General features: G+C 41.8%; 1 protein-coding gene across 2 annotated transcripts; it reads right to left on the bottom strand.

Annotated features, from left to right (window-relative positions):
- Positions 1–2,385: 2,385 nt before the first annotated feature.
- On the bottom strand, positions 2,386–13,797 carry shmt1 (serine hydroxymethyltransferase 1). Of its 2 annotated transcripts, none has more exons than XM_022239743.2 (8): positions 13,602–13,797; positions 11,294–11,538; positions 9,994–10,352; positions 7,662–7,874; positions 7,005–7,118; positions 6,261–6,383; positions 5,201–5,428; positions 2,386–4,198 (listed from the first exon to the last, which is right to left on the bottom strand). In XM_022239743.2, the coding sequence occupies exons 1-8, from the start codon at positions 13,674–13,676 to the stop codon at positions 4,041–4,043; spliced, it is 1,515 nt and encodes a 504-aa protein (XP_022095435.2). In that variant the 5' UTR covers positions 13,677–13,797; the 3' UTR covers positions 2,386–4,040. The 2 variants fall into 2 exon arrangements, with proteins under 2 accessions (XP_022095435.2, XP_086995018.1); XM_087138892.1 differs by lacking the exon at positions 13,602–13,797 and adding an exon at positions 12,857–12,988.
- Positions 13,798–14,029: the final 232 nt, after the last annotated feature.

The following is a 14,029-nucleotide window of genomic DNA, read 5'->3' as shown; positions in this document are numbered from 1 at the left end:
AGTTTTTCTGTATGGTATTTAAACTGCAAAGTCAATCATACCCCTCCCAAAAAAAGACAAATTTGGGTGAAATGTTCACCCTTTTTCACCCCATTGTTAGGAGATGGGTTATTGTTACATGTACGATATTCACACATGATTTATTATTGGACTGAAATTTTGATTTAGGTGATATGCTTGCTAAGGGCTTTTCATGCAAATTTCAAACGTTTCCTAACCAGGGTTTGCCTTCGATGCCATCAAGAGCAGCCAGCATTGGAATCCAGTCCTTAAGAATTTGGAAACTTGAAAAAAAGGGAATGCAGTGTTGCCATACTCTCATCAACACCTCTGACCAACAAGGCATAGACAACACGCTTCAATGAAAGCACGGGTGTGGTGGCACTTATGTTGCTAATGGCATCTCCTAAGTTTGTGTTTTCGTGTTTGTGGAAGGAGCAAAACAGCTGCTTTCTGTGACTCCCAGGGGTGAAATTTGAGAAATATGAATTATCCATGAAATATTTACCAGAGGTTTTGAGGCCCCCAAGCAGCATATAAGGTTTGTGGTACTGGGCTATGCTTGCCTCAGGCTACCCCTTGAAGTGCTGGGCTATGCTTGCCTCAGGCTACCCCTTGAAGTGCTGGGCTATGTTTGCCTCAGGCTACCCCTTGAAGTGCTGGGCTATGTATGCCTCAGGCTACCCCTTGAAGTGCTGGGCTATGTATGCCTCAGGCTACCCCTTGAAGTGCTGGGCTATGTTTGCCTCAGGCTACCCCTTGAAGTGCTGGGCTATGTTTGCCTCAGGCTACCCCTTGAAGTGCTGGGCTATGTATGCCTCAGGCTACCCCTTGAAGTGCTGGGCTATGTATGCCTCGGGCTACCCCCTGAAGTGCTGGGCTATGTTTGCCTCAGGCTACCCCTTGAAATACCCACTTCTTGAGTTCCACTGATGTGTAAGCTTGTACACAGAGAAAAAATATCTTGACGGTAAACCAAATAGTGAAAACTATCACGCAGGCCTACAGGCAACTGCTACTATTTTGTATGTAAAAACCAGATTCTTGCCAATACCTACACGTTGCATGGACTGACTGGTACCGTGATAATTGGGCCAGCATTTGTGTTGTCACGCCCACGGGCTCCAAAAAAAAAAGCTGTTAGCGTTGTTTTCACGTTAATTCTCAAAGTGTTAATGATGTTAACTGACATTGAGGTCATTATTGTTACTTGTATGATGTTACTGTGAAATTGGAAAACCTGTTTAATAAGGTTTTTCAAATTCATTTGTTTGTTTCAGAACTTTGAAAGTAAATCTTATTGCTTTGTCTTGAAAGTGTAGGGAAAAGTATGTCTCCAACACTATTGAAATCATTCTAAGTTGACTCCTGTTCAGAAAAGACTGTTAACTTCTCTGTTTTTGGAGTCAACTTTCTTATCTTTTTCTACAAGTTCTGCAAAAAGTGATGATACAAAAAGTATTAGGTGTATATTTTACATCAAATGTACATGTACTAATATGTGTAAAATAAATGCTCTTAAAATTGTATTTGGACAACAGAAGAAAGGTTGAAATAAACATCCCACTGGCCAACTTTGTATACATGATCATTACATTGTAAGTGCTTCGGCTACTGAATTGTAACATCAGCGTTTATATGAATGCAAGAGAAAATTAACCACAGCGATATTTCACAAGACACAAGGGCTTCTTCTACAACATACAAATGACAACATGAACAAAACTTGTGCAGCCTTCCACACCTGTGGGTCCAAAAAACTTCCCAAACGGTGCACATCAGTTATCAAGGCTGCAATAGCTGCCCCTCATACCAGAACATGCGCTGATTTGTTTTTTTTTTTAGGGGGGGAGGGTCCATCTGAAGCCCAATGTGCAGTGATGTAATTAGGTGCTCATTACAGACAACTAAATGGCATTTTAAAATGACAATTAGAAATTCCCACAGTGTCCAATGAATGCAATCACTGTTTGTGCAGCACGTGCAGTGAGCCGAGGAGCTGATAGGCCTCTAAATTGAGGAAAAGGATCGTTGACAGCATCAATCAGTACAGATTGGCTGAACAAGTGGATAGTGTCGATGTCTGTCTTGTAGTCACCAGGCAACTTTAACTTTCTTCTGTTCCAGCCAAAGCCATCCCTTATCAGACCAATTCTGTTGTTTTCGACAAGCGAACAACCTGAAGGCAGTCTATTCTTCCTTACAGACATACTGCAGCCACAGGGACCCAGACTCACAAGGCACCGACAACACAAATTTTTCTTCGTCTATCCTGTTCTCGAGTGTCTGTGAGTCGACAATGACATCGCTACCATAGCTGCACGTCCAGTTGTTTCAATGACCTTACTAACTGGACAAAGGGCAAACAGAACATTTCAAGCCAAATTTTTTTTTTTACGCCTTGATATGCTTTTTATTTATTCATTTATCAATACGAAGAACGGGCTGGCAAAATGCTTGATGCACTCCCACAGAAAATCCTTTTTTCTGATTCTGAATTTATAATGGCTGCAGCAAGGGGAAAGTTTAATATTAATTAAACACTTTTTAATACCTGGTCCAACATTCATGACACCGAATACAGTGCACGTCCTTGCAAATTTCGAAGTTACAGGAATGAATCCTCTTCAATTACCTTTCACCACCGCAGATTTGCACAGCTACGCCCTCCTTTTGCTGTGACCGTCAAAAACAGTCAAAAAGTCCACTTGATTTCTCCCAGTACACAGATACACATGAGAAATTTGACTGGTTTCGACTCATAGGGCAACTGTGTCAGGAATGTGTCTTTACACAGGAGGGTTAATGATGAAATGGACTTGACAAAAATACTATCTAGTCAAGTAACCTGTTGAAAAGACTGTCATGAGTGAACACTGCATGTCAAGTGCGTGCATTCAAGCTAACAGCCCACATACGTGTAATGTGTACATGGGTGGACTCACGAGGATTTATAACAACACTTCCCCACCAATGGGCTGTGAGTTACGAGGTTGAATGCTGTGGTAGTACATGATTCTCAATTTAGTAGTTCCTTTTCTTCCCCTGGGACTCTGACGTTTAAATATTTGTAGATACAACCATTGCATAATAACCTCACCAACCTTGATAAGCACAAAATTAAAACCAATAATCCAGACAAAGGTCGATCTGCTTTGATACCAGATATGCCTGCGTGTAACATTTCGAACAAGATTATGGAGTTACTATTTGGAACATGCATGTCAACCCATCAGTACCCTGTTCAGAAGAATCCCATTGATTGGCCAATGAAACTTAAACAGGATGAAAACTACAGTGCAAACTCACTCCCTTTATGGAAAAATAGCCCATTTCCATTTTCTCAACCAAAATAAATCAATATCCCGTACATGTTTGACCGAGCTTCTGCCCCCAAAACCGCCAAAGTAAGAACAATCTCTGAATGTGCCCTCTTTTTTGGGCAGTCAAATACCGAGATAAATTTTACAAAATTACCAAGCACACTGATGACTTCTAAACCTCCGGGCTTAAATGGAGGGAAGACAGAAGAGTTTGGTGCAGTACATACTACTAAATTCCAACACGATGGAAACAAAACAGGGTAAACACTTGCAATCCTGATCTCAGGTAAATGGATGTACACTGCACATGGTAAATGGTCTGTCTATTTTCAAGAAATTTTCTCTGTATTTTTGGCATTTGCACCTTTAAACTTAATTAAGCTCTAACTACCCAAGTTAAACCACTACATATGATCACTGCTTTCATACTCTTCAGGGTAATGAGCATGCATAAAGTCACAAGTAAATACATTGGAAAAATTCAACATACACTTGAAGATTAGTGAATCATTAAACTGGAATAAGTTAAATAATGAAATCATTTTAACCTTATCAAACAACCAAAAAGTCCTTTTCGGGTGCTGATAACCAGTTCTAATTTTAGACACTCCCCTAAAATACCGCATTATCATTAACAGAGATTAACAGTTTCTTTCCTGTACAGTTTCATTTTTGTGAATACAGAAATCTCTCTTCAGTGCTGAGCCTGCCGGGTGTTTAGAAACCAGGCAGGGGAAACTTCATGGCAAAGGCTTCCACTTCCTCACGCATGGCAGCGATCTTCTTCTTCACGTCCTCGTTGGTAGCCACCGTTTCGCGGAACTCCTTCAGAGTAGGGCCACTGATTGCCACAACCTCTTTAGTCAGCTTGATGCCTTATGATTTAATAAAAAAATATTAAAAGATGAATCAGGCGGATCACTGGAGCTGCCAGCAAAACCAACGGTATCAAATTCTGAAATTAAAAAGGAAGTCAGGGTGGACTGTACTACCATTCACATGCACCTACCGACACAAAGTGCTATTCTTACCAAGTGCAATTTGCATGGTCTGACACCACTGCAGCCTAGCCACACTTACGTGAAAAATACTGGATTGGATTAAGGACACAGGAACTACCCAAATGAAATACACCTGTTTGTGTTTGTTTGGGGGGGGTTCTCATTGGACCTTTTAATTCACTTTTGCATTGAATCTGTATGTTTTAATAAGGGAATGTGCTTGGCTGGCTCAGGAGAATGGACGTGACTAATGCATGAGCTACAGGCGAGGGCATTATCGGCGTTCATTCTCCTCAGCCCATCTTGAATGTTAGTTTAAGATGAGCCAAGCACATACTTATTCCCATTCATAAATACGTTTTTTTGTCAGAGAGTCAAAAGAAGTTGATATATAATAGACAGATAGATGTTGAATGATGTTGTTCTAGAATTTTACTTTCATTTTCCCAAACATCACCGTCCATTTTATGGCATATTCCTTGTGCAAGTTGTCCAGAAAAATCTCCATATATGGACTTGGAGCATGCATGGCGCATTCTGCATGCCACATTTCAGCATGCCACGTCACACGCAGACTATTGACCAATAGGAATGGATTAAACTGTTTATATCCAGGTTCCAGAATGTATTTTACACAGCGTCATTATCAAATGTTAATGCACGGTCATGTTGCATGTTGTTGATTAGGGAAACTGTCTGAGCTATTTATGCATAAGTGGTAAATATATTTTCTAATTTAAACATTTTTATATAATTGTAACCTGGAAGTCAAATTCCGCATATTGCAACGTGACAAATACAATGAATCTGATTGACCTCGTTGCAGCTCCGCGAATGGGATTTGAACCCCCCACCAAGATCACCTGGGTCACTTACCCCTGTCGATGAAGTCCACCACCTTCTCAAAGTCCTCGGCGGTCAGTGCGCGCGATGTCAGGGCGGCCGTTCCAAAGCGAAGTCCGCTGGGCTTCAGGGCACTCAGGTCCCCAGGGCACGTGTTCTTGTTGCAGACCACTGATATGTCCTCCAGGATCTTTTCGCACCGGGCACCGTCAAGATCAATAGGTCGAAGGTCAAGCAAGAGAAGGTGATTGTCAGTGCCACCTATGTGTTCACCAAACAAAACAGCAGTTAGCATACCGTAAAGTTAAACTGGCATCCTTTGAAAGAATTCTTTTTTTTAAACACCACCCTCGATCCTCTTCAATTTCCTCCTGTGCAGAAAACCAACACTGCACTCTTATACACTTACACGGTGTCAGGACATCAAGAACTTTGCTACATGTAACTCAGTCGGGCACCGACTTAACCCTTACCTTCCTTAACCACACAGAATTCAACACCAGTAAAGTGTGTGAGTTTGTGGCATTGGGTACTGGTAGCTTACTATCCGGTGTTTAATTTTGTGTGAATGGGTACTGTGGGCCTGCACATACCCTGTTGAATTTGGACTGAATGGGTACTGTGGCCCTCTCACTTTATCCCAGCAGTTGGGGATGGATATGCAGCATGATGGTGTGTGAGTTTGTTTGAACAGGTACTGCCTGTCCATACTCTTTGTACTGTGCAGTGGGCCTGCTGTACCCAATCAAACAGAGTTACACAGGTAAAGACCTGTTGGAATTTTGGGGATTAGGTACTCTTGCAACAGGAGTAGGCCTGTACTGTTGAAGTCTGTGGGATTGGGTACTGTGAGGTATGAGTGTTTTTCCAAGGTGTTAAAGTTTGTGTGACTGGGGAAGGTTAGGTCCAGCAACCCTTGAGTGGTTAGGGTTTATGAATTCTGAAACACCTTCCAAAAATTCCGGGTGGATTTGAAGGGATCCACGAGGGTAGGGGTTTCTGTGTAGCAGGGCCCGAAGAGTAATGTAGAGACAGTAACTAGACTCAACAGCCAAGCCCTGTATCTACCAAAATAAGTATTGCCAAAATGTACCTGTCACAATCTTGTATCCGCGCTCCCCAAGGCTTTTGCACATGACTTGGGCATTTTGGATGATGTTGGAGGCGTAAGTCTTGAACTCTGGCTTCATTGACTGCTGTAGTGCGACAGCGACACCTTGGGAGTGAATAAAGGCATGGATTAACGGTCTTCTGTTGTTAATTTACGACATTAAGCAAAAAAGTCATTCATACTTCAAAGGATTTGCCAAAGGCCTCATGAAACAGGGTTTCAATGATCTTTAAGTTTCAACAACTGCAAAACACATCAACAGTGGAAAACTGCCAAAACTTAACACAGAATTCATTTTCCAACATCTGTGCTATGGGTCAAGTTGTAAATATTCTAGATTTACCAGTCGGTTTGCAGACAGATTTTAAAGTGTTTAATAAATGTCATCAAAAGACTGGACTGATTAAAAATTCTTCTAATGCATGTTTTTTTAATGGAGCGGGGCTTGTATTTCAGTTTTTCTTTGTTTACATTGCCGATTTTCCCAAAGATGGCAGACAGTCTTTCTGGATTCTTGCTGATACATTTATGTGTAAAGTAAAGGAACTTTAATGTTTTAAACTTGCATTTGTAAGTTACATATGTTGTTAGCCAAAAATGACAACTGAAAATACCTTTCAAATTTAACCCCCCCCAAAAAAGGAAAACTGAAAAAAAAAGAGAGAGAGAAACAAAAAATACACAAGGAAACGGGAAGTGAAGAGGGCGCCGTATCGCCAGACTAACCAGCAACAGCATGCATGTGTGGACCACCCTGCAAGCCAGGGAAGACAGCTTCATTGATGGGCTTTTCCAAGTTGTACATGACCTGTGTTCCGTTCTTCAGGGTTTTCCTCACGCCTGGATAAAAATCATGTACACATGAGAAGGATTCATTTTCAACTTGTCACAATTCTGACAGACTGACCACTCAGTAATCCTGAAAGCTCTTTACCAAATTTTTGGGGGCAAACTTATTTAAAACACTGAGGGCAAAAAAGTCATTTTTTTTAACCTGTCTTCGGTTTGATTCCCAACCATACAAGAAACCTGACTTTGAAAGTGTGCGGCCCTCCCTGCACAGGCACGGTAACTGACCTTTGAACCTTACCGAAGACCAATAACTATGAACAGGTGCTGGTAGCCAGCATAGCTTGAAAAACATTTTCCATGTGGTTTAATTGTACAGTATTGCTTCACCTTACTTTCTTAAGATAGCCTTTCATCACCGCTAGCCACCCGCGATAATGAGGATTGGGACAGGAAATGACAAAACATTTCCATTGTTATTCAAGCACGAAAGTGCTTTTTTTTTTTAGCACTTTCCGATATTATTTTAAACATGTTATCTGAGAAACATTTTTGGCGTTTCCGGGGGGGCACTGAGATTTCATTGCTTTCTACCTTTGCGGAAGAAGATGATGCCAGCCCTTGGTCCACGCAGGGTTTTGTGGGTCGTGCTGGTGACAATGTCGCAATAGTCAAAGGGGCTGGGGATTACACCGCCAGCCACCAGACCACTGATGTGAGCCATGTCAGCCATCAGGTATGCATCGTGCTGGTCAGCAATCTTGCGGAATCGGGCATAGTCCAGGTTACGAGAGTAGCAACTGATGCCTACAGGCATACAACAAAGCATGGAAAGAAACTTGTAATTACTGTAACATTATTAAAATGAGCTGTAACTGAAGCTAGTCAGAACTACGTGTGTACCCAGCAAGAAATGAGATCGAGGGGTACCCCCCCAACATGTCCAATCCCTATACACATTCCAGACTATTGTTACTTAACACATCCCCCCAAAATGTCTGAAGGGAATTCCCCAGATTCCTGCGAGACAATGACCAACACAAAGCAGGGGGGGTTCTCTCCATCTCATACCTTGCTGCATATGACTACGTGTACACAGCTCATTGACTATTCCTGCGATAATGCATTGCTATTATGAAATCAGACAATTATTCATGTACCATCTTTCCTTTGCATCACTACCCTTTGAAATATCGAACCTTAATGGCAAGCTTTGCCATAAGGTCACAGTGCCTAATTGTATATATATGGCCACGCACGAGTAGTTATTTTCCAGTTATACATGTTGTTGGATACGTTTGTATGGACCAAGACCAGCATGTGAGAAAAAAATGCCTTGAAAAAAAAAAAAAACACTTGAAGCAAGCCCAAGATGATGAGGTTTTTGTGTTAACAATTAGAAAATCTTAAGTTTGTTCACTAATTATGTAATTATTTAAATTCTGATGCACATGTTCATATATCCAGGCTTTAGCCTGTTACTGCCATGGCATCAACACAGAATTCATTGATGTAATGTGATTTTTGAGGCAGTGTGATTTTCTCCATTGGCTGGTAAGCATGGCTTCCGTTCACAAACATTCCACGCATGGCCCCATTGCATGGCCATTTGCCGTTCACGGTAGGCCACTTATGCGCTGTTTCAGTCTTCTTTGTCATCCTGAAATTTGGTTGCCTAACTTGAATGGAAAAGACCAAACAACTGAGAGCGCAATAGAGAAACCTGTTAACATACATACATGTGTTAATATTGCGCAGCAAGTCTTAGAGACAGAAAATACCTTTACACACATGTGGGTATTAAACTCTGCAATACATACGGTACACTCCAACAAAAAATAGTTGACTTTGTACGTGGAAGTAGCTATACATGTAAGTGCATGCTTAATGTATCAGGGATGAGATTTGGAGGCAAATTAAATATCCATGAAATAACCACCAGAGGATTTGGGGGACCACAGCAGCAAAGGGTCTACGGTACACATTGGTGTTGGCCCAAAGAAACCTCTTTAAATCACCACTTCTTTTGTTCTGTGTTAAAACACCTTAATTCACGTATTATAATAGTGAACTCAGGATGTTTCAGATTTTTAAAAAATTGATTGAACCGTCCAGAAATTGGGAACATCCTGAAGAAAAAAAATCCTGACAAATCTCACCCCTGATACAAGGAACATTTCAAAATGTTCTTGCATATACATGTATATGTATGATAGATGCCATTTAACATGGCCTCTCTGGGGTTTTTTAAAATCAAATGCTAAAAAGTCTTGCCTCGGGAGAATCTCATACTGAAAGCATGTAAATGTTTCTGCCAAATTAACCCTAACTCCATAGGGTGTGCGCAAAATCATATCAAAATTGGAACATTCAGGGCTGTTAAGGTTAATTTTTTCAAAATGTTGATGCATCGGCCTCGACTGCTGAGTTGACAACATGAACAAGGCTTTTTAAAAGGACAGGATTTCACTGAGAGGAGACAACAGATTAAGCAAATACCAGACACAATGCAAAATCTGTCCTACTTCACCGTGCACAACCAGATCGGGTTTTGTTTACGTAACCTTTGTCCTCAGATACTCCACATGTACATACATGTATTTACATTGGAGACTAAATATAGATAAGCAGGTCTAATTTTATCATCTTGTTCTTGTAAATCTAAAGCAGAAAAGCTATAACTCAGCTCTTGACATGCTAAACATTTCCATGGCTATTTCCGGGATGAAAATTTGGGTTCACTAGTAGTCATATTCAGTCTCACCACTTTAAGTAATTTGACCTGAATTCAACAAATTGACGGCAATTTTTGATTCTTTGTAAGTTTCTCTTCATTTAAAACTGAATGTTCTTATAAAACATCTTTTGAGTGCCAAACTCAAGTGTGGATAGTTGAAATGCTTAGAACAGCCACAACAGCACTTACCAGCTATGACCACTTGCGGGTGGAAAAGTCTGGCATTCTCCTCGAGTCGATCCATGTCGATGTACCCCGTTTCAGGGTTCACCTTGTACGGCATGGACTCAAAGTAGACCGACGTGGCCGAGATCTTCTTCCTGCTGGTCATGAAGCCATGGGTCAAGTGACCCCCGTCCGGCAGGTCCAGTCCCATGATGCGACCATGCGGGCCGATGATGGCCGTGAAGACGGCAAAGTTGGCTGGAGAGCCCGAGTAGGGCTGGACGTTGACTCCCCACTCGTCTGGGTTGAGACGGTAGGCCTCCAAGGCACGCTTTATGCAGAGGCGTTCCAGGTCGTCATAGTGTTCCGTGCCACCATAATATCTGCACATACATGTACATACAAGCAAGGAGACAACTGATGATACACTGCAGTTTCCCGTGGAAGAAATGACACTGAGATACAGACTAACTTCAACTCCCCAGGCATAAGGGAGTGTTTTGCTACAAACCTGCCTACATAAACTAAACCTTCCTCCATGATAGAACATCCTTTGCACCTGAACATTCAAGGGACATCATACTGAATACCCAGTACGATATGCAGTGAAGGGGAGACCCCCCTAATGTGATGCACAAGCTGTATACCCTATGCCTACTGCACCTCCCTCAGAAATCTGAGAGGAATTCCAAAGATTCCATCAACACAAAAGAAGACACAATACAGGGGGGTCCCCCTTTGCCGCATATCGTGCATCATGTCATACTGGCAAAGTAACATTGGCGGGAATGAATCAACAAATACTTTTCACAATCGCTCAAAATCCTCCAAAAGCACCTGGGGAATTTTGAACCATATTCGAAAGTCAACGAAAGTCGAGATAAATTCTTTCGTCTCCAGTTCAGGAAAACAAACTTAAAAATTATTAAAATGTTTGATTTTTTTTTACATCTGATACTGCTTTTATATAGCATCTTCTACTACTTTGGGAATACGATCTGTAATGTCAAACTTCGAGATAAGTTTAGAGATGATAAAATATAAGAATATTTGTTTTCAAAGCATCTCCCCCAGTTGTCTTACAAATATTTATCGGAAATCTGTTCCCATGGCACATTTGGTCACCTAATCTTCAAGACATTTACAATTAAACACAGCCTTTTTGCTACCTTTGAAGATGGATCAAATCAAGGCAAAACATTTTGAAAGAAAAAAAAAGGAAAAAGATGTGCTTGTCTGTCTCTAATTTGTCCATTCCTCTAACTACACAGCTACAGTGCGTAAAGTTTGTGAATATTCTAGTGGGGATTAACTTTAAAATTACCTATTTCCAGGGTAGCCCTCACAATATTTGTTCTGCAGACACGAGCCCAGTGTCTCCAGTACTGCTCGGCTAGTGAAGTTTTCAGAGGCTATCAGTTCCAGACCACGTCTCTGCCGATCTTTCTCCTTGGCAATGATGCTTGCAATCTCAGGGTCGTTGGTTGCCAGGGGCTCGCTGCCGAACCAACCCTCTGGCCCTGGGGTGATCACTGTGGCGTCGTTGGCTGGCATGTTGTCAAACTGTATCTGGTGGGTGACAAGTGATAATAAAAGACGTGTTAACTTGCAGGTGGCGTGGGCTGGGGCTGAAATGACTGGGCATAATGGTAGAATATCTTATAAACTTTTAATTGCATCCTGTGGCCAACGTGTTTATCACACTGTGCCTGCATCTGGTCAAATGGCCAAGCTGGCTCTGCATTTCGGTCAGACCATTTTCGGAGGCGTGTGAAAATGAGCTGTATACATGTACATGTAGCTCCTCACTCATGGAACATAAATAGAAAGGAATGGATTGACTGACTCCACTTTCGCAGAAATAAATAAATGTATGTTTTGCTGCTACACAGTGCAGTGCATGCCATGTTGCGCATTCTGATGGTATCAACTTAAAAGTCACAGCACGGACGGTCGCGCAATAAAGGCATGATGCCATCCCTCCCACCTCTGAAAATGGTCAAACCAACATGTGGAGCAAGCTTGGCCACCAGCCTGACATATGCACAATGTGATAAACACAAATGAGTGGGGTGGAAACGGGACATTGGTGAGTAACCATGTCAGATTTCTCGACAAATGCTCGCTCTCATGGTCTGAAATTTCAATATAAACATTTTCAAGAGTTATAGGTACTAGTACCTTATGGTTGCTCTCAAAGGAAAATTTGACGGAAAATGCGGAATTTGTGTTAAAGGATCATTAACCATAAAGGCTGGATTAAAAAAACACATAGGCTACAGTGCTGCGACCCCGATGTAAACTACGATGGCTCCAAGACCAAGTCACACCGAGTGGTGACTTGGAGTTCTTCAAGTATAGCATTGTGTAAAAAAACGTGAAGCTATGTGAATCATTTAGTAAAAACTATAAGTAAAAACTATGCCATACATACAGTGCAGGCTACTTGGTTACATTAAGCATGACAGGGTCCTGAATCCATGGGTCATTGGGCTTTTTGAAATAGATCATAAGATACATCAATTTTGGCAGACTTTGGAGGGAAGATTTGATTGAGAAAGTGGATTTTTTTCAAACAAAAATGTAGGCCTAAGCTAACCCCAGTTTGACATAACAGGACTGCATTCAAAAACAGGGTCCCAAGGTAGTGATTCAGGAGTACAAGAAGCCTTACATGCATGACAGTATAACCATGGTTACTTCCGGAACCGTAAGGTTTATACAAACCTTCCAGATAGCCATGTACAAACTCCCATAAACACGTTTTGGCTGTTTGGATTGTGCCAACACACTCTTCCATCACAGCTACATGTATTTGTGTAACCAAATTTCATACATGCCCTCTTGGTGAAGTTAGATGTCGGATGGGGAGGTTTACTCAACTTACAGTATATCCTCATTTAAATGGTGAAATTCTTGAGAAGTTTGCCCATCCACACTACAAAAAGTCAGCAGCATGTTGGCTTCCTCTCGGTAACTGACAGCTGCGTGATAGCTTGACCAATCACAACAATGCTCCTATCTTTTCCTTTTGTTTTCCTGACCTGCTGACACCCACAGATAAAAGCCGCACTGTGATTAGTCCAATTTGCTTCCATTCCAATGACCAATCATAGGTAAACTTCCATATGGATGGGTCAAGCAATCGCACAGCTAGCTGAGTTATTGAGAGTAAATGCTGCCGACAATGGCTTAGTTTCTGTAGTATGGATGGGCAAAATGCTCCAGAATTCAACCATTTTAATGAGGAATAAGGTGAACAAATCTCTGCATAAGACATATCTAACTTCAGTAAGAAGGCATGTGTAAAATTTGGTTGCACAAATAGGCCTACGTGTAGCTGTGATGGAAGAGTAAGTTGGCACAATCAAAACAGCCAAAACATGCAAAATGGAAGTTTGTACCTGGCTTTTGAGTAAGGTTTGTACAAACCTTACACAAGTAAACCATGGTGTAACTATGGGGAAACAGAACGTTAGGCCTATTTTTCAGGTGCCAAATTTAGCCACTTGGTGTGAAAACCCATCATCAGACTGGACGTGGCATGCAAGGGACCTCGACTGACCACGGACGTTCTTACTTAGCGAAGCCCCGCACTGCAGCAAAATATCTCATTAAAATTGCCAACTCACCTCTTCACTGTTGGAAAGCTTCTGCCTCTTTGCAATCGATGGATTGACTGATGACTGAACCGCAGTTCCGTTCATGACATATAGGCCAATTACGCCAGAATTGTTGATTTACGCACCTGGTCTTATCTTATCGCAAAACAGACGATGCAGTTGCATTGCTCTCTGCACACAATGCACATGGTAGTTCGCGCCACCAACGTGCACCATTCAGTATTTTTGCCTGGTACCCTGCTCGGGCCCTGGGCGACGAGCGAATGCTGTCTGGTTTTATGGACGCCGTGACCAGTGAGATTTTTAATCGATTTGGCGCGCGCGCGCCAATGGTTGTACTCGATGGATCGCACTACACCACTGATCTCTATACTTAATTAAATACACGCCCATAGAAAACAGTACAAAATCAGACCGAAATAGTTGACTCTTGGGAA

Source organism: Acanthaster planci, linkage group LG07 (genome assembly GCF_054643075.1).
Source record: "Acanthaster planci isolate LZ-2023a linkage group LG07, COTS_SCS, whole genome shotgun sequence".
Lineage (NCBI taxonomy): Eukaryota > Metazoa > Echinodermata > Asteroidea > Valvatida > Acanthasteridae > Acanthaster > Acanthaster planci.
This window is presented reverse-complemented; position numbering and strand designations above follow the sequence as displayed.